This window comes from Urocitellus parryii, chromosome 7 (assembly GCF_045843805.1).
Source record: "Urocitellus parryii isolate mUroPar1 chromosome 7, mUroPar1.hap1, whole genome shotgun sequence".
Lineage (NCBI taxonomy): Eukaryota > Metazoa > Chordata > Mammalia > Rodentia > Sciuridae > Urocitellus > Urocitellus parryii.
In genome coordinates, this window is record NC_135537.1 from 32,831,235 (window position 1) to 32,853,583 (window position 22,349).

The 22,349-nt window shown below is 42.1% G+C and overlaps 1 protein-coding gene across 2 annotated transcripts in view; it reads left to right on the forward strand.

Annotated features, from left to right (window-relative positions):
• Window positions 1–4,321: 4,321 nt before the first annotated feature.
• Window positions 4,322–22,349, forward strand: part of Dpys (dihydropyrimidinase) — a 73,317-nt gene continuing 55,289 nt past the window's right edge. For both annotated transcript variants that reach the window (XM_026384535.2, XM_026384536.2), the window contains exons 1-4: window positions 4,322–4,646; window positions 17,209–17,367; window positions 19,556–19,735; window positions 21,049–21,238. In XM_026384535.2, the coding sequence (XP_026240320.1) occupies window positions 4,392–4,646; window positions 17,209–17,367; window positions 19,556–19,735; window positions 21,049–21,238 (784 nt within the window). In that variant the 5' untranslated portion in view covers window positions 4,322–4,391. The remainder of the gene's footprint in view (window positions 4,647–17,208; window positions 17,368–19,555; window positions 19,736–21,048; window positions 21,239–22,349) is intronic.

Sequence of the window (22,349 nt, forward strand, 5' to 3'; positions counted from 1 at the left end):
TAAACCTCCTATGTTAAGGGCTTGATCCCATTCACAGGGAGGAGCCCTCATGACCTAATCAGTCACCAAAGGGCCCACTTCTTTATACCATGGCTCACTTCTAGTTGCTCATAAGTTACTGTGAGAATTATGGAGGGGCATGAGCATTCAAACCACAGCACCCACTAAGCATCACCCCTTGGTGACTGTGGGTTTTATACCCTGCACATAGCTCCCTTTCCAAGTGATCCCTCTGACCCAGAAACTTGGTCTTCCATTCACTCATCAGGACCCAAGAAGGTTCAATTCTAGAAATACACCAGAAATGCACTCCCTCTTCACAGAAACTCAAAACTCCGAAAGTGCAAAGGGTGAGATATAAACTCTCATCAACCCAGATCTCATTTTTCCAGGTGGGGAGACCAAGGCCCCAAGATTAAGTGACTTGCCCATGCGTCACACCAGAAGTTGACATGGGAGCCAGGGTGAAATTCCTCATTCAATTTTCTTCCAACCCTCTGTGCTCTCTACCTTTCTCCACCCTTGGTCCCAACACTGATCCAGATATGTCATCACCCTACCAGGAAACTATCACAGGGCGGGCCATAGAGTTGGAGTTTCCACAGATCCTAGTTTAGATGTGCCATTGAGATACCCACATCTTCTTGCTCACACATACCCTCACACTGCCCCATCGTCTGCCCCACTGAGAGTTCTTCTGTTAGGTAGAATTGATGGCCTGAAAAGCTTCTCATGGCCCTCAGTAGCCTGTGGGAGGAGTGTGGGTGATGGAGCAGGAGATAGCAAAAACAAACCGGACACCTCCTGATAACAGGGCGGCAGGGCCTGGTGGGCTTCCAAAACACCAGCACCATTCCGTGAAGGAAGACCTGCTGGCACTTCTGGATTTCTGTGGCAGCTCTGGAATGCTCTTCCTACAGATTGCTGTCACCTTTACTTCAAAGCAGATGTGTGTCTCTTAAGCCTCAACAATCTTTCTAATCCTTCTTTCAAATTACTCCTCTGAGGAGCAAAGTGTTCTCAGACATGCCTGGATAATTAAGTCAATCAAACTGATGACTTCCCCAGCAAGTATGTAAGACAACAGGGGTCCTGCTTCTTGCCTTCCTCCCAATGCCAACATCATATCCCCCTAATACTTGATCATTGTCCTCTGAGGGTCCTGAGGGTCCAGGTATAGGGCAAGAAAACCGAAGTTCCAAGGACAGGCTTCCTCTGCTGAGCGTGTTTGTCCCATTCAGCCTTCTGCCTTGCAAGACATTGCTCAGGAATGATGGCTAGAAAGGGGAAAAACCCTTTCTGTTCTGCCAGCCAGCATTTCCCTCTGGAATGTTCTCTCTCTTCTTTTACTGCTGGTGAATCTCAATGAATAATCCCTCCCCCTACTTTGACGACTGCTGTCATTCTGGTCACTGATGTTGCTCAGCTACCTCAGTCGCAGCGGGTAGAGATGTGGAATCAACACACAGACTCCGGGAGCTGGAGAGAGAACTGGCAGGAGATAATCCTCAAATCGTAGTCCAGTAGCTCAGTTTATTTTTGGAATGCATACAATTGTTATAGGGTTCGAGTGGGGCGTGCCCATCAACCATACGAAAGCAAGATAGTATCCATAAGCCAATTATCTTCTGCCAATGTAACCGCACTATGAGGATGCTCTAAGTATTGCTATCATCAGGAAGGGTCTTTGTCCATAGGGGAGGGGTTTTCTAAGAAGTTTTCCTGGCCTGGCAGTTTGGCAACGCTAACCACAAGTGCTAAGGATGTGGTTTCACTAACGGCTTGCTAGAGCAGAGCACCCTATCCTGCAGGCATTCCTATCAGGCCTGAACAAGTGTAGATTCTTCAAGCACTCCGAGCTGCACATAGCTGCTAGCTGCTAGCTGCTAGCTGTAAACTGAAAATTATTCCAACAGGTGACATTCCAAGAGCCCTTTTTCTGACAAACATTGAAGTGAATTAATGGTGGGAAGTTCGTTCTGTGTTGTGTTGCTGGGCATTTCATGATATAAAATGTCCAAGATAAAGAAACTTTTTGAAATCATTCATCTGAACCGTTTCAGAAAGGATGTCGCCACTGACATCCAATCTTGCTTTCTCTGGGTGGTGCGACTTGAGCAGTGTGTAGGAGTTTCATTATGTGCATAATTACCCCCTTTCACCTTCATACAAAGGTCCCTTGACAATACTTTGTGTTACTTTCTTGGGCTTTTGTTCCTGGCTTGACAGCCCAATCTATTGGAGCTTTTATATTATTGATGCTTTCTAATTTTTAATTATCTGGAGGTTTGGATAATCTGGGCTTGAGGAAATTCAGCAATAATAATACTTTGCATTCTACTATTACAAATACTATCTCTGGGTCACGTGTGACATTGAATCTTTAAACTCCAACCATCTCCCTAGTCTCTGTCAGTTGACTTTCACAAGCAACAGGAAAAGCAAACTAGCTCATGCAAAAGGTTGGAAGTGTAGGGAAGGGGTAGGGTTGGTTTTCAGAGCTCAGTGTCTCGAGAAAGCACTGTATCTCTGTCTCTCCTTCCTGCTGTTCATGTTCACTCTGTTCACTGAGGGCTGTTCCCCTGTGTTGTTTAGATGGCTCCCACAAGTCTCTTGTTCACACATGCCTCCTGGCTTCAAGTTCAGCAGGAAAGAATAAGCCTCTTGTCTGTTCCTTCTAACAGAAATCTTGGGATCTACTCTCCCTGGTCATAATTAGTTTTTTGGGGGCTCGTGCCCACCCCTGAACCCATGCAACTACAATGACTACTATTATTATCACTTAGCCCTCTACCCAACCTCACCCACCGTAATTAGTCCTTGCAAAGCTAGTATTTGTTAGGTAAATTTGAAAATTTGCCACTGGAAGAGGTCTGCCCTGCCGAGGACCCCCCAGAAAAAGGAAATGGACCTCACCTCAGCCCTGGCAAGTTCTTGACTTATGCCACAGAAAGGAGAAATTCAGGATACATCAAAAGGGGCACAAACATTTATTTAAGAAGGCAAAGAGATTTATCTAGGAAAGCAAGCTATAGTGCAGGATATGCACTCAAAGGGAGATAAAAGCTTTGAGGTGATAAAAGCTTTGGGGGTCTTGGGCTCTTCTTTTTAAAGGAAACTATAAATAGTGAATATGAGAAGTGGGGGGTGGGTAACCTCAGCTTGGTGGGCTCAGTTCTCTTAATCATGGAGCACAAGGCAGGTCACAGTGGTCTGATTCTCTCAGGATATCATTCAGTGGATACATAATGTTTGGAATATACCCATATCATAAATCTCTAATAATATTTTTTCAGTGGCTTTATTTAGTCTGTCTAAAATATGGTGCATAAACTAGAAACAAATGCAGATAATTTGTTTAATCATTTGGACTTACAATACTCTTAAGAAATCAAGGGCTTTTTAAGAATTTAGGCCTGGAGGAAAAGTGGGTTAGGGAATAGGGGTGTTTGAGGGGCTTCTTAAAGTTGGGATCCTTTCCCTTCCCCGTGGGTCTCCTTTCTACCTGTCCTTATTTCTTCTATCCCACTTCAGTATGACACTCCCTGATGAAGGTGCCTTCATGTCCATCCTCAAATTTGCTTCTCAAAGCAAATCTGGAAGGCAAGAACAAGTTCATAAGTGAGAAAATGGGGGAAACAAAAGAATAAAAGAGTTATTTGGAGACCTCCAAGCTAGTTTTCCTGGAAAAGCCAGGAGTATAAACCTAGATCTTTAGAGTTACAGTACCCGTTATTGACCAAGAAAAAAATTGTTGTTATGTGTTGTATCAATAAAACCCAGAGAACAGTTAGACAAGTCACTCTGGTTTCAAGTATTTCACTCTGAACTGAAAATCTCTGAGACTGTGCGAAATTTGCTTCTCTTATAGTTAAAGGAGAGACGAAAGGAAACCCAGACCTCGGGGCTCTGTTCTGACGTGCGTCTATGTGGGTGCTCTGGTCGCTGCTGCAGGGTCCCTGGATGTCTCCTGTCCCCTTCTGTTAGTCTTTCGCTACAGGCTCCTGAAGGACCAGAACCCGGTGGAGAGCTTTCTTTCCTCAAAGCGCCTTTTCTTATGAAGGAACATATAATTTCCCTCACTTTTGAAACTCCAAGATCTCTTCCTTCTAACGGCTCAGAGACCCGGGTGGACTTCCAGCCCCAGGAGGGCCTGTTGGACCGGTTCTGCCCCCGGCCTTTGTCGCGGGTCCAGCCCTCCCGGGGGTGGAGCCCTGCAAAACTTGGACCCCTCCGTACCCCGCCCCAGGCTCGGGATTGGCTGTCCTCTGGCGGAGCCTCAGCGGGAGCTTGGGGACTTCTCGTGGGGAACTTCCTGGAGGGCCACCCTCGGTCTCCCAGGCCACCCCTCGTGCAGCTCTGGGCCGATAGGACCTCGCGGGCCCCTCGCCATGTCGCGGCTCCTCATCCGCGGGGGTCGCGTGGTCAACGATGACCTCTCGCAGGTGGCAGACGTGCTGGTGGAGGACGGCGTGGTGCGGGCGCTCGGCCGCGACCTGCTGCCGCCCGAGGGAGCGCCCGCGGGGCTGCGGGTCATCGACGCGGCGGGCCAGCTCGTCCTGCCCGGCGGCATCGACACGCACACGCACTTGCAGTTCCCCTTCATGGGCTCGCGCTCGGTCGACGACTTCCACCAGGGCACCAAGGTACCCGCCCCGCGCAGTCCCAGGGCTGCGGACGGCCAGGACCCGGTGGCAGGAACGAACCGCAGGGACCCGAGGGTGCGCCGAGCTGGCGTCCCGATGCCCAGTGCGGAGCCTGTTCCCGTAGGCGCCGGGTTTCAGGGGCATCAGACCAGCCTTGGCCACCTTGGCGCCCGCCACTGCTCCCTTAGGGTAATTTGACAAGTTTAAGGCAGTCTTGGTGGCCTCGCCCTCATTTCTCCAAGCCCCATCCTCTCAATCCCCCGGCCCTTGGTGTTCTGTGGAAGTCCACGAAGTTTCTGTACTACCTACAGAGTCTTTCTAAAGTAGGCCCTCCCAGCCACTGTCCCCACCCTTCAGCCCAGCCAAAACCAAATGCAAAATCCATTCACTTAGGAGTCCTGCCTTGTCTCAGAGTTAGTGTGTGGCGGGGGCTGTCTGCTAGGGTAGGAAGCACGCCCCTTCCAGGCCTCACTCCCACTAGGAATCCTCCAGCCCGACCAGAGTTTGAAAGAGAAAAGATCCAGGGATGATCTCCCAGCACCCACCAAGACATCTCACCCCCTCCCTTCTCCCTCTCTGGGGGCATCCAGTGTGGTTCTGATTCTTGCCGCCTGAGTTACTGATGGTGTAGGAGGGCCGTGAGGGAGGTTTGGGTTCCTCTAGAAGAAAGACTAGAAACTGGGCACAGTGAAAGGAGCCTTAAACATGTCCTCATCGTAGCTTCTGGAAACAAAACAGGAAGTTAACAGGGCAGGCTTTACCCGACAGTGAAGTTAAAATTCCACTCTCAGCACTGGGGCTACCGCCAAACCACACATTCTGGAGTCTCAAGTTTGGGACTGCCTGAGAGAAATAGTTCTTTCCAGACTGAATGTGTACTTATTTCTTTAAGGCCAAAGCTCTTCACTTCGGAATGTGTGTGAGGTTTCCCCCAGGATCATGCAGACCTGGAGGTGTATGTCAAATCAGGATTGTTTGGTCCAACTTTAAAGTTGACAGTTTTTTTTCAGATCAGTTTAAAGGATCAGTGTTTAGTTGACTGTCCTCATTTTCAACTCTTTTAATCTCTTTGTACCTCCCCCGCCCTCCAAGTTCTCCAATCCTTTATGATTGACCACTAAGTTTAACAGAAAGAAGAAAGGGAGGTAATTTGACCCAGAGACAAGGATCTGGGGCAGGCTGCCCAAATCAACACTTAGAAAGCTTCTTCCTAGTTACTTATTATTGACCTTTATCATATGGTCAATAAAGTGTTTTTGCAGGACAAATCATTAGCTGCTTTGAAAACTGGCAAGTTTCGTTTTTACATATTCCTTTTCCCCTTTTGCTAAAAAAGTAATGGGTGTTGAATTTTGATTAACTCATTTTTATATTTTTTTAAAGAATTTGTTCAGTTAGATTATAGAAAATTAGTCAAAATGATAGAAAAGTACAAAGAATAAAAATATTACTAATGGAGAATTTGCCTTCAACAACCACTAGTGTTTTGGTGTATTGCCTTTTGCTTTTTAATGTGCTATATTTTACATAACTGAGATCATATTGTGTATATGTATATGATGAGTATATGTGTGTGTAAAAGTGTAAATTTTTGTAATCTACTCTTTTCAATTATAGTGCATACATTTCCTGTTATCACTAAGAATCACACTAACAAAATGCTATATCAGGTTATTCCATTGAACACCCTCTTTTGCAAGGTGGGGAGCTACTGTTAGACATTTGTTCAAAGGCATAGAGTCTTAGTTGCCAGGCCCATTAGCAGTATTCTCCTCACACTGAGAAGTAGCTTTCATTTCTCTCTCCCCTCAAGGGTTGCACATGAAGTAGCAAAAATGAGGAGGAAGGGACATGTCTTCCCTTTCTCAAGATTGTCTATATGTGCATGGAGGTCCTGGAGGGTGGTTTTTAGTCTTTTATCTGTTCCTTTTGGACATTCTGGGATTTTTGTAGCATAGAGAGATTTGCAGTTCCTACCTGAGAAGGCAGGTCCTTGTGGCATATTGTAGTCTGTTGCCAACATATGAAAGGACTTACCCACCAGTTGTTTTTTAGGGTATTTTTGTTCTTAAAAGACTATTGAAACAATAAATAAAAACACATTCATGAGTTTAAGATCATAAGCCCAAAATGATAAGATTAGAGAGATGAAGGTCAAAGACTTAGCAAGTACAAAATTCCTGTTGAATATTAAACAGTACCCATAAAGAGGCTAAGTTACAAAGTCTACTTCAGAATTGGTTGGTTGGATCCAAGAGAGAACAGTTTCCTGCCCCAGAAATCAGTACCCTCTATAAAGGGTACCAGCTGGATAAATGTGGATCACACAAGCACCAAAGTGCTGCCTGAGTTCTGGAGTGAGTGAACCCTGGAGTTCTTTTGTCTTCTCTCCTAGTCTTCACAATAATTTCCAAGGCAATGTTGGTTAGTCTCTGGTTTGAGAAATCAGGGACAAAGAAGCCTTTTGTAAATACTGGTTGTATTATATATGAAACTTGAAAAATGTCTTCTTCTTAGTGCTGTTAAGTAACATTTATCAAGCACTTGCTACATACCAGGCCCTGTGCAGTTATTTTCCAACAATCCTGGTTGCCATTATCAATTTTTCACAACTAAGGAAATTGAAGCAAGTTACCTGGCTAAGGTCTTGTCATACACCTAGTAAATGTCCAAGTGGCTCTTCAAATTCCATTACTGCCTGACTCTATCACTAGAGCTCTTACCTTTTAGACTCTATGCCTTTGAACAAATGTCTAATACTCAGATCTGTCAGAGTGGGAAGTGATGGATGAGTACGCTGTGTAAGGAGCATGCTAATAGGAGATGGCTTTTCTCAAAAATAAAGCAGAGTCATCCTCAGGAAATGCAGTAGTCCTTCACTTTCTCAAAGATGGAGGCAGTTTAGGTCATCAAAATAAATGCGTATCACAGGTATTATCTTTGTAAGGCATTTGTACATACATTTATAGCCATATTATCTCAAAGAGTACAAAAGTGGGTACCTGAAGTACAGAAAGCCATAAAGAAAAAATGATATATCATGCTTTCAGGAGATGGGCCCCAAAAGGTTAGACAGACAACTATTTGCTTTCTGTGTCCACCAGCCTGTCCATTCATAGTATATGACATGTTTGAGGGAGGCTGTTTGTGGTATTCTATTTATTGATCCCTCATTGTGATGGCACCTAATTTTTAAAAGAAATATAGGTCAACTAAAGGTTATATATTTTGTAAATTTAATTCATGTCAAAGATTGGTTTAAAGCCTGCAATTGACTGACTTAATTACAGGTAAAAGCTTTCTATCTGATGTAACTAATGGAAATAATGTTCTGCTTTATGGAAATCATATTTCATTTTGTTGTTCTATACTGGATGTACAGTGGTCTTCTAATAATTCAGTATTCATGAGGAAGGACAATAGGATTTTTTAATTCAATGAATATTCAATAAAGGTGAAGGAATTACAATTTTGTTTTTATTATGTCCCATGATAAGAGGGTCAATTAAAAGACTTCAGCAAGTTTTCAAATATTTATGTTTATGTTTGTACATTCATGCAGGTCGGAGTGAATGGAGTCCCATTAAAAATCTGGTAGAGGGGCTGGGATTGTGGCTCAGAAGTAGAGCGCTCTCCTAGCATGTGTGAGGCACTGGGTATGATCCTCAGCATCACATAAAATAAAATATTATGTCTGCCTATAACTAAAACAAACAAACAAAAACCTGGTAGAGTCAGTAGCTAGAAGTAGGATCCTCTTTTTTAAAAACTGGAAAAACATTCATCACACTTTTTTTTTTTTTGTCTTTTTGGTGAAGGGCAAAAATTTCTCAAAGTTATTGAAAAAGGAATCCATGCTTTGCTTTGGAACTTTTTTGGTAAAATGCCATCGAGGTGATTACTTAGAAGGCATGTGATTAACACACATTTATGGTTGTATTTATAGAGCTTTCTCACCTTGTGGAAGAGCTGTGCTTCAGAAACCCTGAACTTCCATTTTCTGTCATTTGCCAGGGCTGGGCTTCAGTGAAGAGCTGGGTGGACTGACCCCATGACCTCGGGCAAGTCACTCCCTCTCTCAGGGTTGTCACCCTTTCCTTATCTGTGAAATGAGGCATTGGTAGGACAAACAACAGTTTTGTTGTTAAAAGGCATAAAATATATGTATGCTTCACCTCTAGCCCTCAATAAGATTCTGGTACATTATAGTCACTCAATATACACTCACTGAATGAATAAACTTCTTTTTTTAAAAAAGGAAAATACAGAAGAGAATGAAGAAAAATAACATCCCAATCACTTATAACGTCACCATTTTGCTACCTGTTTTATATTTTTCTTTTTCTTCTTGCTATTTGTTTCAGAGTTTTTAGCTGGGGAAGAACATATGAACTTTTTTTTTATTCTACTAAATGGTTTGTAGTCAGCCATGTGCATTAAACATTTCCCCATATCCTTAAATTTTATAATTAGAGAACATGATTTTTCTGGTGCCATTATTCTCTCTGAGGCCGAGTCTTATTCTTCTCTCTGGCCTCAGTGTCTCTTGAGCATCAGGCCAGAGTTCCTGTCTTCAGATATCACAACCTGGATGTTGCAGAGCCCCTCAAACTTAGCCTTTTGCAAACCCAATGTATTGTCTCTTCCAAGTGCCTGGCCTGTTTTTCTTCCTGTTTCTCAGACTGTTAATGGCTACGCTTATCTCTATGATGGGTACTTTGGACCTTCCAGGGTTTTTTATTTTGTTTTTTGTTTGGTGTATTTTGAACCTTAACTGCCAGGTAATACCAAATAACCCCAGATAGAGGATTCTTCAAGATGATCGCTAGCTTCCATTAACTCAGCCAACACATATTTATTGCAAATCCATCAAATGCCAGGCATTGTGGTTGACACAGGGGTGATAGAGATGAAAACCACCGTCTTTGTTCTCAGCAGCAGATAGACCACAGGTATATGAGCCTCTAACTTGGGCCTAAGTAATAAATTTCAGTCAGTAGGATTTGGGCCTTGTAGACTTAGCTCTGATGGTTGTGACTAGTTTTGAGTAAATATTTGAGGTCTATGACAGCTGGCACTTGCCCTTTCACAAAGTCACCATCGTACTGGTCAATCCCCAGGCTGTGTTTCTGAGCAGGTTAGGTGGCTGATAAGTGAGACAAGGATCTACCCCTCAACACCTCTGTGAACTTTATTCTCACATGTCCAGTAACAAATGGAGGGGGGACACTTCAAATATTCAGTTAAGTTTCATTTCATCCAATAGGGAAATTGCCTGTTATGGTGGCAATCATGAATTCCTGAGGCTTAAGAATTGTTTACACATAAAAGCAAAAACCTAAAACATTAGCTTAAAACAGAACAAAATGCAATCTGTTTACATCAAGAAATCCTTTGAGGCATGTCAATGGAAATAGACAATAATTTTGTTTGCATTCCGAGTGAGCCCTGATTAGGGGGTGGGGGCTTTGGACAAAACTGAGCATTCAGCCTTCAGATGAGCTCACAGTCTGCATTTCATATTAACACTGTCATTTGAGGATCTAGGAAACTACATGGCCGGGGCCAGTGATATTTTGGGGAAATGATATTTTATATTAATCTGCAAAACTTCCACAGCTTTTCTAGTTTGCCGTCAGAAAAGTCAACCATTATTATTTCATTGCATCACTCTTGGGAGGAATTGGCCCCTTCCTTCCTTTCTCTGTTAAACATTTAGAGAATATTTATGTGGCAGACACTATCATGGGCACAGGGCATACAGAGATGAAACATCATCAATTTCACTGAGGGATAGAATAAAAATTCCCGATTTTAGTGTGTAGCCAGGGTTAAGAATCGACCCCTAGACTAGGTAGATAAGGGAGCAGGGGAGGCAGGAGCATGAGTGACATCTCTCTCTGAGGTTAAAAGGGACTGAAAGGTCTCAGAGAGGAAGGATGGTGTTGCTAAAGTGGAGTGAGTGGGTTGGGAGGGGGTAACTTATTACAAAGCCGAGGAGACAGCTCCAGTTGAGAACATGCAGGGAATTCGGGGCTGTGTGACAATGGTGTTTTCTTCATTTTAAGAGCATCAGGAAGTCAAAGAAGCCTCAGAAATGGGCAGTGACCCTGGGCAGGGTGCCTCTTGCCTTGCGGTTTAGTTCATATTGTCTCTGGAGGATTGGGGGGACTGCTCCCCAGCTGCTCACAGCGGTTACCTGCTCAATAACACACCCTCTCTCTGGTCTTCTTTCTCTGCTTTTTTCTTCCCTTTCTATTTCTTTACTCCTCTGTGTAAGTCCAGCCAGGAGGAGATGAAGAAGAGATTCCTGGAGTAGATAGGAGGTGGCCCAGAGGGTCTTTGGGAATGGACTGGACTTGAGAGTTCAGGGAAGAATTCAGAGAGGTGAGGTTCCAGGGGGATTCTTCAGTATCTAGTTTGCACAGTTGGGTAGATAATAGTGTGATCAATATTTCAAATTTTGGGAATCCAGAAGCTGAGGGTAAACAGAAACGTGCAGGAAGGGCATCATGACAAAGTTGAGTGCACTCTGGATTGGGGTCATAAATCAAGATTCTGAAGTTTGTTTTTGTAAATCATAATGACTACAAGAAGGCTGAAAAGAGCTTTTCTCCCTAAGGCTCAGCTGGACTATTGGATTTTTTTTTTTCTTTTGCTTGGGCAGATCAGATCCTGTGACTCATTTTGCTGAAACAAAGTCAGTTGTTTTTGGATAAGCTGAAAAATGACAATTTGGCAGCCCCAAGAAGAGGAAGAAAAGGCTTTGGGAGATTTTCCATAATGATTTACAAACCTAAGGCATTCTTAAATAAAATCTTGTGTTATGTAACATTATGGCCCACTCTTGGTCAGAGTTGATCTTCATTCAAGTTCCATTGCGTTTGTTCTGAAGACATCATAGGCTTCCCTGCCCCCCCAACCTCCCAAAGAGGATTTGAGATAAATTGGAAGCTTTTCAAGGGAGAACAGCCAAAGTAATTAGGAACTGAGAGAATTGATTTATGAGCCAAGATTAGAAAAGGTAAATGCATTTTGTTTGGCTAACAGACAAATAAAAGTGGAGAGAAGTCAATCAGAAGTACAAACAAAGAGAACCATTAGTTTTCCTCTAGTGACAGCAAAGACCTTCAGACCCACTGTCTCTCTCCCACTCCCCAGTGTCTCTAAATTCATCCCGGTCCAGGGTGAAAAGGGGAGGAAGGGTGAGGAGGAGAAACAGAACAAGAAGGAACAAATAAAAGATAAGTGATGCTCCTCTCCTTTCTCCTAGTTAATTAGGGAAGTGGAGCATTTGTGATCAATCCTTCCTATTCAAGAGCTTTGGAACTGTGGCTCAAGGAAGCCCTTTGACCAGAACGTCTTCAGTCTAGTAAGAAGACCATCAATAGTTCTGTCTTCACTTACAGACCAAGTATAGGTATATATGTCTGTGTCATCTGTGTAAAATATTTTTCTTAAAAAAGCTTTGCTTTTACTATAATCCCAGCGCTTTGGGAGGCTGAGACAGGAGGATGGCTAGTTCAGAGCCAGCCTCAGCAAAAGCAAGGCACTAAGCAACTCAGGGAGACCCTCATACTCAGGATGTTCCATAGTTAACCTGTGCTCTTTCTAAATGGTGGGTGGTGCTTCTCCTCCGTCCGCTCAGCTGCCCTCTTTTCAGACAAACCCATCAACTCTCACTGGACTCCCTTTGAGCTTCCAAACAACCATTGCCCTGACTTCCTCCTGTGGGCACCGCCATTTTTTTTTTTATGGTCCCCATTTGCCTTAATTCGGCCCTATTCTGCTAAACTGCTGACTCCTCTTTTCCTGGGTGCCTTTCTCAGGGTCTGCCCTTGTGCATTCACTTTTCATGGAAGGACAGGCTTTGGAGCCTGGTGACCCTGATTTCAATCCTGCCTTTGTCTCTAGTTGTGAGACTGTGGCCAAGTTATTTAATGGTTCTCTGTTCCTTTCCTTCACTCTAAAATGGGGTTAACAGCACTGCAGAGCTGTTGAGATGATTAAAATATGCCAAACCTCAGAGTAGTTCCTGGCACATGAAAAGCACTCACTATGGGTTAGATGTTCTAATTACTGGCAATTTCCATGTGTATGTCCTACTCTTTATTTAAATCTGACCTTCCTCTGATCTCTGAGTCAGTATTTTCCTCCTCTAAATTCCCTTTTCTCTGTTCCTCTTTTAGGGAGCTTAGTAACTTTTACTTCCCTTTAACTATTTCTATACTATTATTAATTATAAAACCAGATTTACTGTCTGTTAATATAATTATTTTATTATGATTTGTCCTTATCTTTCTATTTTTCCCTCTGGACTACATACACCTTGAAGGCAAAATCTTTGATTCTTTGTGTGTCTCTCCCCCTACTTCCTTCACTTCATGCAGTGTCTATACAGGGTAGACTTTTATTATAATAAGCTTATTAAAATATGATTTATATGCAATAAAATTCATCCACTTAAAGTATACAGGCTCTTCATACATTCACATGATTGTACCACTGTGTTAGCTTTCTGTTGCTGTAACAAAATAACTGAGATAAACAGCTTAAAGGAGGAAAGATTGATTTTGCCTCCTAGTTTCACAGGTTTCGGTCCATTGTCATTTGACTCCATCGTTTCTGGGCCTGTGATGAGGCAGAACATCATGGTGGGGAGGTTGTGGTAGAGCAAATCTGCTCAGCTCATGGCAACCAGGAAGCAGAGATTATATTAAAATATAATTTATATGCAATAAAATTCATCCATTTAAAGTATACGGGCTCTTCATACATTCATATGATTGTGAGAAGAAGCAGTGGGGTCTGGGGACAAGATATAGCCTTCAAGGGTATACCCCTAAGGACCTGGTACCTCCAACTAAGCTCCATGTCCTAAGTTGACACCATTGTCTAAAAGCCCACCAAATTCTGAACCCATCAGTGGAGCAGTCTATCGATGATGTCATGGTCCTCCTGATCCAATCACCTTCCAACGGCTGCCCCTCTGAGCACTGCTGCTTTGAGGACCAAGACTTCAGCACATGAGCATTTGGGACATAATTAAGATCCAACCCGTAACAGCAACCCTCACCATAATGAGTTTCAGAACTTTTTAACATCCCCTCCTCCACACGCAAAACGCCACCTTCCCTTTAGCTACCACCCTATACTCTTCTCCATCCCCTCCAACCCCAAGCAACCACTACTCTGCTTGCCATTTCTGTGGATTTGACCCTATTGGACATTTAATATAAATGGAACCATACAATGTGATCTGTTGTGACTGGTTTCCTTCACTGAGCATCCTGTTCTCAAGTCTCATTCATGGTTTAGCCTGTATCAGTACTTTATCCTTTTGATGCCAAATACTATTCCATTGTATGAATAGACCACATTTTGTTTATCCATTCATGAGCTGATGACTGTTGATCAGATTCAAATACCAAAGTACCTGACATAAACAACTGAAAGGTAAAAAATTTATTTCAGGTGACAGTTTCTGAGGTTTTAGTCCATGGCCAACTGGCCCCATTGTTCAGGGCCTGAAGCAGGACAGAACATCATGACAGAAGAATGCTGCTCAGCTAATGGAAGCTGGGAAGTAGAGCAGAGAGGTCAGGGACAAGACACAGGCTAAGCGTACACCTCCAGGTACCTAGTTCCTCCAACTATGCCCTACCTATCTATGGTTCCCATCTTTCCCAGCAGTTGATTCAAATTATTAATCCATAAAATAGATTAATCCACTGATGAGGTTAGAGCCCTCATAATTCAATCACTTCTCAAAAGCCCCACCTCTGGACACTGCTGCTCTGAGACCAAGTCATCTCCATATGAGCCTTTAGTGCACATTCCAGATCCAATCCATAAGAATGGATAGATGGATTGTTTCTGCTCTTCAACTACAATGGAAAATGTTGTCTTGAATATTCGCATACAGGTTTTTGTGGGGACGTGTTTTTACTTCTCTTGGATGTATACCTAAGGGTAGGATGATTAGGTCACATGGTAACTATGTTTAATTTTCTAAGGAACTCAAGACTGTTTTCCAAAATGGCTCCATCATTTCAGATTCCCACCAGAGGCATATAGTTGATCTTCTGTAATGTGGGTTCTGCAACTGTGGATTTAACCAACCATGGATTGAAAAACATTTTTAAATTGCATCTTTATTGGACATGTTCAGGCTTTTTTTCTTGTCAGTATTCCCTAAATAATATAGTATAACAACTATTTACAAAGCCTTTATACTGTATGGGGTAGATAAGTAATCTAGAGATAACTTAAAATATACAGAAGAATGTGAATAGATTTCATACAAATGCTATTCCATTTTTCTAAGAGACTTGAACATCCATAGATTAGGGAGTCCTGAGGGATTCTGGTACCAATTTCCATGGACACTAAGGGATGGCTATGTCTAGTTTCTCCATGTCTCATATGCAGTAAACTTTTCAAAGGGAAAGAATAAGTTTTGTAAGCTTAATTTCCAATTCAGTAGATCTAGAAAAGTACTTTCTTCTAACAGTATGTTACATTAGAAAAATGCTCTTCATTCTCAAGGGATGTTTGTGTTGTGTTGGGAAGACACTTTGAGAAGGAAGAAGGTGAGAAGATAAATCAGTATCCAAATAAAAACACATCCTAAGATTTTTTTTTTCTAGTATTGTCACTATACCAATAGGGATTTCTTAGGAAATGCAAATATGTATATTTTTTGGCATGAATAAAGCCATGTAATATATAAAGGCAGAGATAAAGTATAGAATCCTGTACAACAAACGAGTTTTCTAAGAGCCAAAATAATTGAAGTAGAGCCAAGTGACTTAAGGAAACAAAAAAATCTATTGAAGTAAGCAAGAAAAAGGAGGTAGAATAGAGCTGGCAGTCCAGGTAGGACATGGGAACATTTGGTGCATCCAGAGGGCCGTGTGAGGAGGGTGACACGGGTGTGATTGGAAGGCATGGGAGAGAGGCTGGTGGCACTGCCTTCCTCCATTGCCATACTACCATGTTTCTGGAGATGAGATGATGTAGGAAAAGTGGAGGTAGTCCTAATTCTGAGAGAAGGGTGCAAAACTCATGATACAGCATGCACTGAAGCTTACAAATCCCTTGCATGAGTCAAACTCTGTACTAAGTCCTTTATTTACAAAATCCCACTTTAATCCTCCTAACAGGCCTGTAGGTTGGGTGCAATTGTTGTCCTCACTTTGCAGATGAGGAATTGAAGGCACACAGAGGTTAAGAAATTGCTCAGCTAATAAGTGTTGAATCTGAGCTTTGTGCTCTGGAGCCGGAGAGCCTCCTGGGGCCTTGTCCTAAATCACAGTGCTATCGCTCCTCCATGTCTGTATTTGTTTTCTTCACCTGCATTGTTTGAGTACAACAATTAAAAGCACATTAACCACCCTGTGGTTGTAGTTTAAATGAAATCAATTTTAATAATTAGTCCAAGGCGTTTGATTTAGTAACAGTTTTTAAATTAGTTGTAACAAAATGTAATGTAATATAATAGGCCAGGAGGTATATGGAGAATTGAGATAGAATGCAGGGACTTACAGGACACTTTAAGAAGATTCAACTTTATTCCATATGCAGTGAGAAGCATCAAGTTTTTAAAATTCTTGTGTTTTTTTTTAATTGACACAAAATAACTACATATTTATAGGGTACGATGTGCTGTACATATATCGGTTGTGTAATGATCAGATCAGAGTAACTATCATATTTATCACCTCAAACTTTCTGCTTGGTGAGAACATTCAAACTCTTCCCTACAAGCTGTGTTGAAATCTACCCTACACTCTTGTTAACTGCGATCACCTACCATGCAATAGAATGCCAGAACTTATTCCTCTTGTCTAGCTGTAACTTTGTCCAAGCTGACCAACCTCTGGCCAACCCTTGTCCCCTTTAACATTTGAAGTCCAGTGGCCACTGGCCAATTTGTACTTTGGAAATATCCCTCTGCAATGAGGGCTTGCATGAAGAAGGGAGCAGAACTGGAGAGATGAAGACCGATCGAGACTGTTAACACAGTCGGGGTGAGAGAGGGTTCTGAACTAACCAGAGGGGCCGCAATGGATAGAGGGACAGTTGTAAACCAAAGAAAACCAATGTCAGAGGGAAAGGCAGGAACCCTGTCGGTTTTCCAGGATCCTGGATGGATCCCAGGGCAGTTTATTAGGGTCCAACACGGACCCTATAAAATGGAATTTTACTATAGTGAGTATAGTTTCTTGAGGGGAAAAAATGTTTGAACCTCTCACACTTTTCCATTTTGGCTTTTCTTTACAGTCCTTGCTGTTTTCTTCCAGTCAAGGCCACTTTCACCTTATCAGATTTGTCATTCTTTTTTTTGCAGAAGCAATGCCAGCAGTTTAAACACTTCAAACTTTAATTTATGGGCCGTCTACCCATGTCCCTCTGGGTCTTTTAAATAGGCAGCATCATTGTACAATTTTCTGGACCCATCAAGTTTCCCCAAGTACTTGCAAATACACATTGCTCTAGGTGATAAGTGACTTGGCTAGAAATGGATGGCTAACTTGTCGAAACCCTCTTGTGATTCCAGGCTGCTCTGGCAGGAGGCACCACCATGATCATTGATTTTGCCATCCCCCAGAAGGGTGGCTCCCTCCTTGAGGCCTTTGAGACCTGGCGCAGCTGGGCTGACCCGAAAGTCTGCTGTGACTACAGCCTCCACGTGGCTGTGACGTGGTGGAGTGACCAGGTGAGGCATCTGGGTTCCAATTTGTTCCTCTTAGTCCCCTTCTTCTTGCTCTGCCCAAGAGCAAGAACCTGGTAACGTCAAAAGGCAAGACTCTAGTAGTGTCGGCTGCTTGGAGACTTGAGGGAGGACACTCCATTGCACGCTCTTTTGTCGTATTTGAATTCTGAATTCTGTGAAGAATTATCAATTTAAAAAACTACAATAAAAAATACATAAAGCCACTAAGATAAATCCTTTATGCTCCTTCATGCAGCTTCTCCTAATATTTAATGCATGAATTTTAAATACTTTAAGTGTAATTTTAAAGTTCTGATTTCTCTTTTTCTCAGCTTCAACATTCCCAGAATCTTGTGGATTCTCCCACTGATTAGAACTTCAATTAAAAGTGCTTAGGTTCTGGGGAAAAAATTAAGGAGATTTTATATCTAGAATTCCTTCAAATTAAATGTCTCCTATCCCTCCCCTGACACTTTGTTGAGAGAGGGGAAACAGACTAGCACCATTTCCAAGGCCCTCTCTCTGCGGTTTCCTGACCTGGACCCTCCTGTACAGCTCTGCTGATGCTACCCCCTGGCAACCGTTCATAATGTAGTCTAACCTCTAACCAGTCTTCCAGGTCCACTCATGACTTAGGCCACTGCAGAAAAGATAACAAGATTCAGACAACAAAGACTGTTTAAAGAGCTGATAAAATATGTTGATTTTGCCCTGTAAATTTGTGTGTGCCTTGGAAGAAACTTTTAATGGGGATTTAAATCCCAACTCGTTTTTCCACATTGTACATCATTCAGATATCTTTTTGTCCAGAAGAGTTCACTATAGCAACATTATCTGAGTATCTCAGGCTCCCACCTCTTCCCCCAAATTGGGCTTTAGATATCAAGTTATTATAAAATGAGTAATTTATATTTAACAGATAGTTCAACAAATATATGATAGCAAAGTTTACAGTCACAGTTAAAGTTGATGTTGATTTTTCTCCAAAATTCCATTCTAAGTGTTGCATCTTTTCTCTTTTATGCCTTGAAAGCACATTTTTCTTTCCTCCTTCCCTCCCTCCCTCCAGTTTTTATTTTATAGGACGGAGCAGAGATGATACTGTTTGCCCTTATCAGTCTCCTCACACTTTAATATGCACAGGGATAACCTGGTGACTATGGTTAAAATGTAGGTTCTATTCAGTTGCTATAACCAAGCTTCACAAACAGAATGACTTAAACAACAGAAATGTATCATCTCCCCTTCCAAAGGCTGGAAGTCCAGGATCCAGCCGTCAGCTGGGTTGGTTCCTTTTGAGGATGCAAGGAAGTTCCAGATCTCTGTCCTGGGCCTCATAGCTCACTGTGATCTTTGGTGTTGCTTGTCTTGCAGAAGCTTCACAGCAGTCTCTGCCTCTATCTTCACATTGTGTTGTCCCTATGTGCAAGTCAGTGTCGGTTTCCTGATTTTTTAAGGCCACCAATCATATGGGATTAGTGTCCATGCTAATGACTTCATCTTAACTAACATCTGCAGTGACCCTCTTTCCATATAAGGAGTTGGGATCCAACATATGAATTTTAGAGGCACAGAAGTCAACCCATAGCAATAGTGCAGAACCGGGTGGATCCTGAGACTCTGCATTTCTGGCAAGGTGATGCAGATGCTGCTGGTTCAGGTACCACTTTTGGAGGAGTAAGGCTTAAGCCTCTGTGCCTGAGGATAGCAGATTGGGACTTCCCATGGATGTGGATGAAGGGATGATTATTTTCTACTAACATATACATCCACATCTTCTCCTTCCTCCTTTTGGGAACTCTTCCTGTGGCTTTAGACTTGATGTCACTTAAGCTTCAAGTCCTTCTAGATCCATGATTGCTTCTATTGCAGCCACATGGCTTCCTCTTCATTTTCTAGAATAATTTCCTCCGACTGGGAGATGGATGCAGAGAAGTTTATACCAAATATAGAAATGAAGTACCTTGGGGAAAGCTATTAACTTTTTCATGATTTAAAACATCAGAGCAGCAGCAATTCATCAGATAAAATAGTGTGTATGGTGAGAGGAAGATTAAGAACTTCCCTGCATATTTCTGGAACTAAGTTTTTTCTCCTTATTTTACTGATTTCTTTTCTGAACGTAATTTTTTTGGAGAATGTTGAAACTATTCAAGAGTGACACATCGTTGTTGTTGTTGTTCCCATTTAGGTTAAAGAAGAAATGAAAATCCTTGCCAGAGATAAAGGTGTCAACTCTTTCAAGATGTTTATGGCCTATAGAGATCTGTACATGGTGGGAGATAAGGAGCTCTACGCAGCCTTCTCTCAGTGCAAGGAAATTGGTGCAATTGCTCAGGTCCATGCAGAAAACGGAGACTTAATTGCAGAGGTAAGCATTTGCATTCCAACCCTTCTACAGAAATAAAAGCAGCCATAACTTTGGTGAAGATGATTGGCCTAAGAAGTGAACTCATTCAGGGCAGTGAAGGACACAAGGACCGAACAGAAACTGATTTTCTGTGGCTCATAATTATTTGACTTGCTTACTTAAGCCCCTGCTCTGAGTTTTAGTCAACTGATATACACACTGGTGAGGATTTCCCTTTTTTAAAACAGCTACCTATATTAGATTCTAATCATGTGCTATTGTAAAAACACATGTAGCTTTCCCTGTGGTCCTCAGCAGTTGTTTTTTGTTTGTTTTATTAGTAGTTTGGGCTGCTGGGTTCCAAATGCTAAAGCGTGGACAGCATCAGTGTAATCTGGTGACTTAAGCAGTGTATTAGATAGCTTTTGAAAGGCTCTTCTCTTTTCAGAAACTGGGAATTAAAATGTACTCTGGAGGAATCTGGATGATATTTATTTCTCATGTTAGTTCCATTATTAATGCCCAAAGGGTGCACTATCTGCAAGATTTAAAGAGCTGTCTCTTACTCTTTATATTAGCAGATTTTTTTTCTCCCCAGGCTCAGCTCCCATTACAGTGAGTGAGATTGAGGCTCAGTGGCCAGCAGGCAGTGGAAGTAATGAGAAGAGGGCATGAGCTGTAAAATCAAACAGACCAGGTTTAAATTTGACTCTTCCATTTCCTGGCTGCATGACATGAGTGAGTCATTTTACCACTCGGATTCTTGACTTTCTGCCTGTGTGTGTGTGTGTGTGTGTGTGTGTAAGAAATAAAATTTTGGAGTAGAGAAATAATTGACCCAGCATTATTTACTGGATTGGGTTGGTGAGACAGCAATGACTACCATTAGGTTAAAAAAAAAATTAAGCTAATCACATAATATTTTATAATGAGTCACTTCAACAAAGATCTGTATGTAGTATTTGGTTTTGTTTGTCTGAAACAATATTCTGTTCTTAAATATGGACATTGCTTTTCAAAGAGTGTAATTAGAATGAGCCTCATATCTTTTTTTTTTTAACTTTTCAATCAAAAGAATTTGGTGGTGAAAATATGCATATGAAAAATTAACATATGGTATGGGTATACTGAAGTCATTTTTACCAAATATGCACACTGTATACACACATATGCACATACACACACACTTACATACACATCACACATACACACTCCTATACTTAGCACCTCTAAAAAATTCTAAGTACCTTTAATTTTTGATGAAGTAACAATAAACAATATTTGTTGTTGGCAAACCTTCCTGTTGTCTTTTTACATTCTTGCTGTCCTTTTAGGAGGCAAAGAAGATGCTGGCACTGGGGATCACAGGCCCCGAAGGCCACGAGCTGTGCCGACCAGAAGCCGTGGAGGCAGAGGCCACGCTGAGGGCCATCACCATAGCCAGCGCTGTGAACTGCCCTCTCTATGTGGTGCACGTGATGAGTAAATCTGCAGCCAAGGTGATCGCAGATGCAAGGAGAGATGGTAATTCCTGAGTAAGACCACCCTTACAAGTCAATCCTAGCTGAAGAGGGGGATAAGATACCTGTAGCCTCTGCCTTTGCTGGTGAGAGAGTTGCATGTAAATGCTCACAACTTTTCTTCCCCCCTTTTTAATTTCATCCTGTCCTTCCTGTTTCATCCTTACATGTATCTATTTTTTTTTTCTTTGTTTACTCATCTTCATGGTTGCCCATCTTCCTTCAGGTTATTTCTTCCTTATCTTTGGGACCTCAAACCGTTTCTTTCAGTTCATGGCCTTCCCTGCCACCTCATGAGCAGCCATATTTTCATCCGATGGCCAAATGCAAAGTTCACCAGTTAATTTGAAAGAGGCTTCCTCACCTCTTAGGCATCCCCACTCCCTCCCAGGATCTGAATCAGGCTGGTGCAGGGCGCATGGTGCATGCTCAAAATTTTTCTTTTGAATTGAATTGATTTGTCTGAGAGCAACTTGGGTGTTGGAGTAATTAAAGCAATTATCTAGTACAAACAGTATTTCAAATGATGATTATTTGAAGACTTTAAAACCAAAGTTATTTGGGGCTGAGGCTGTGGCTCCGTGGTAGAGCACTCGCCTAGCATGTGTAAGGCACTGGGTTGGATACTCAGCACCACATAAAAATAATAAATAAAATAAAATTATAAAGATATCACATCAATCTTTAAAAAATAACTTTGGTTATTTTTATCCCAAATTACCTATTTGCCTCTGTTTTCTAGTTCATCCTGGCATATAGACATCTTAAAAGAAATAGAAAATCTCCTATTCATGATAAGAGTTGAGCCAAGAAATAATTTCCTTCAGTTGCAACTACTGGTAAAGGAAGGAGAAAAAACAAAGTGGTGCATTTTATTCAATGACTTGGGGCCTTGCTGTGTTGTGCTATAGCTTCTATCGTCTCACCTTTAGAAACTGAGGAAGGTTTGTAAATCATCTGGTTGGCTTCCCCGACCCCGAAGCTGGCTACATAGTTTATGTGCATTATAGAAACTATGAAAGTGGATTTGGAGTGTACATAATTGGTACTAACAAAAAATTATTAAAATTGCTTCTTGTAAGGAGATCCAGTAAGGATTTTGTGAGCCATATGCA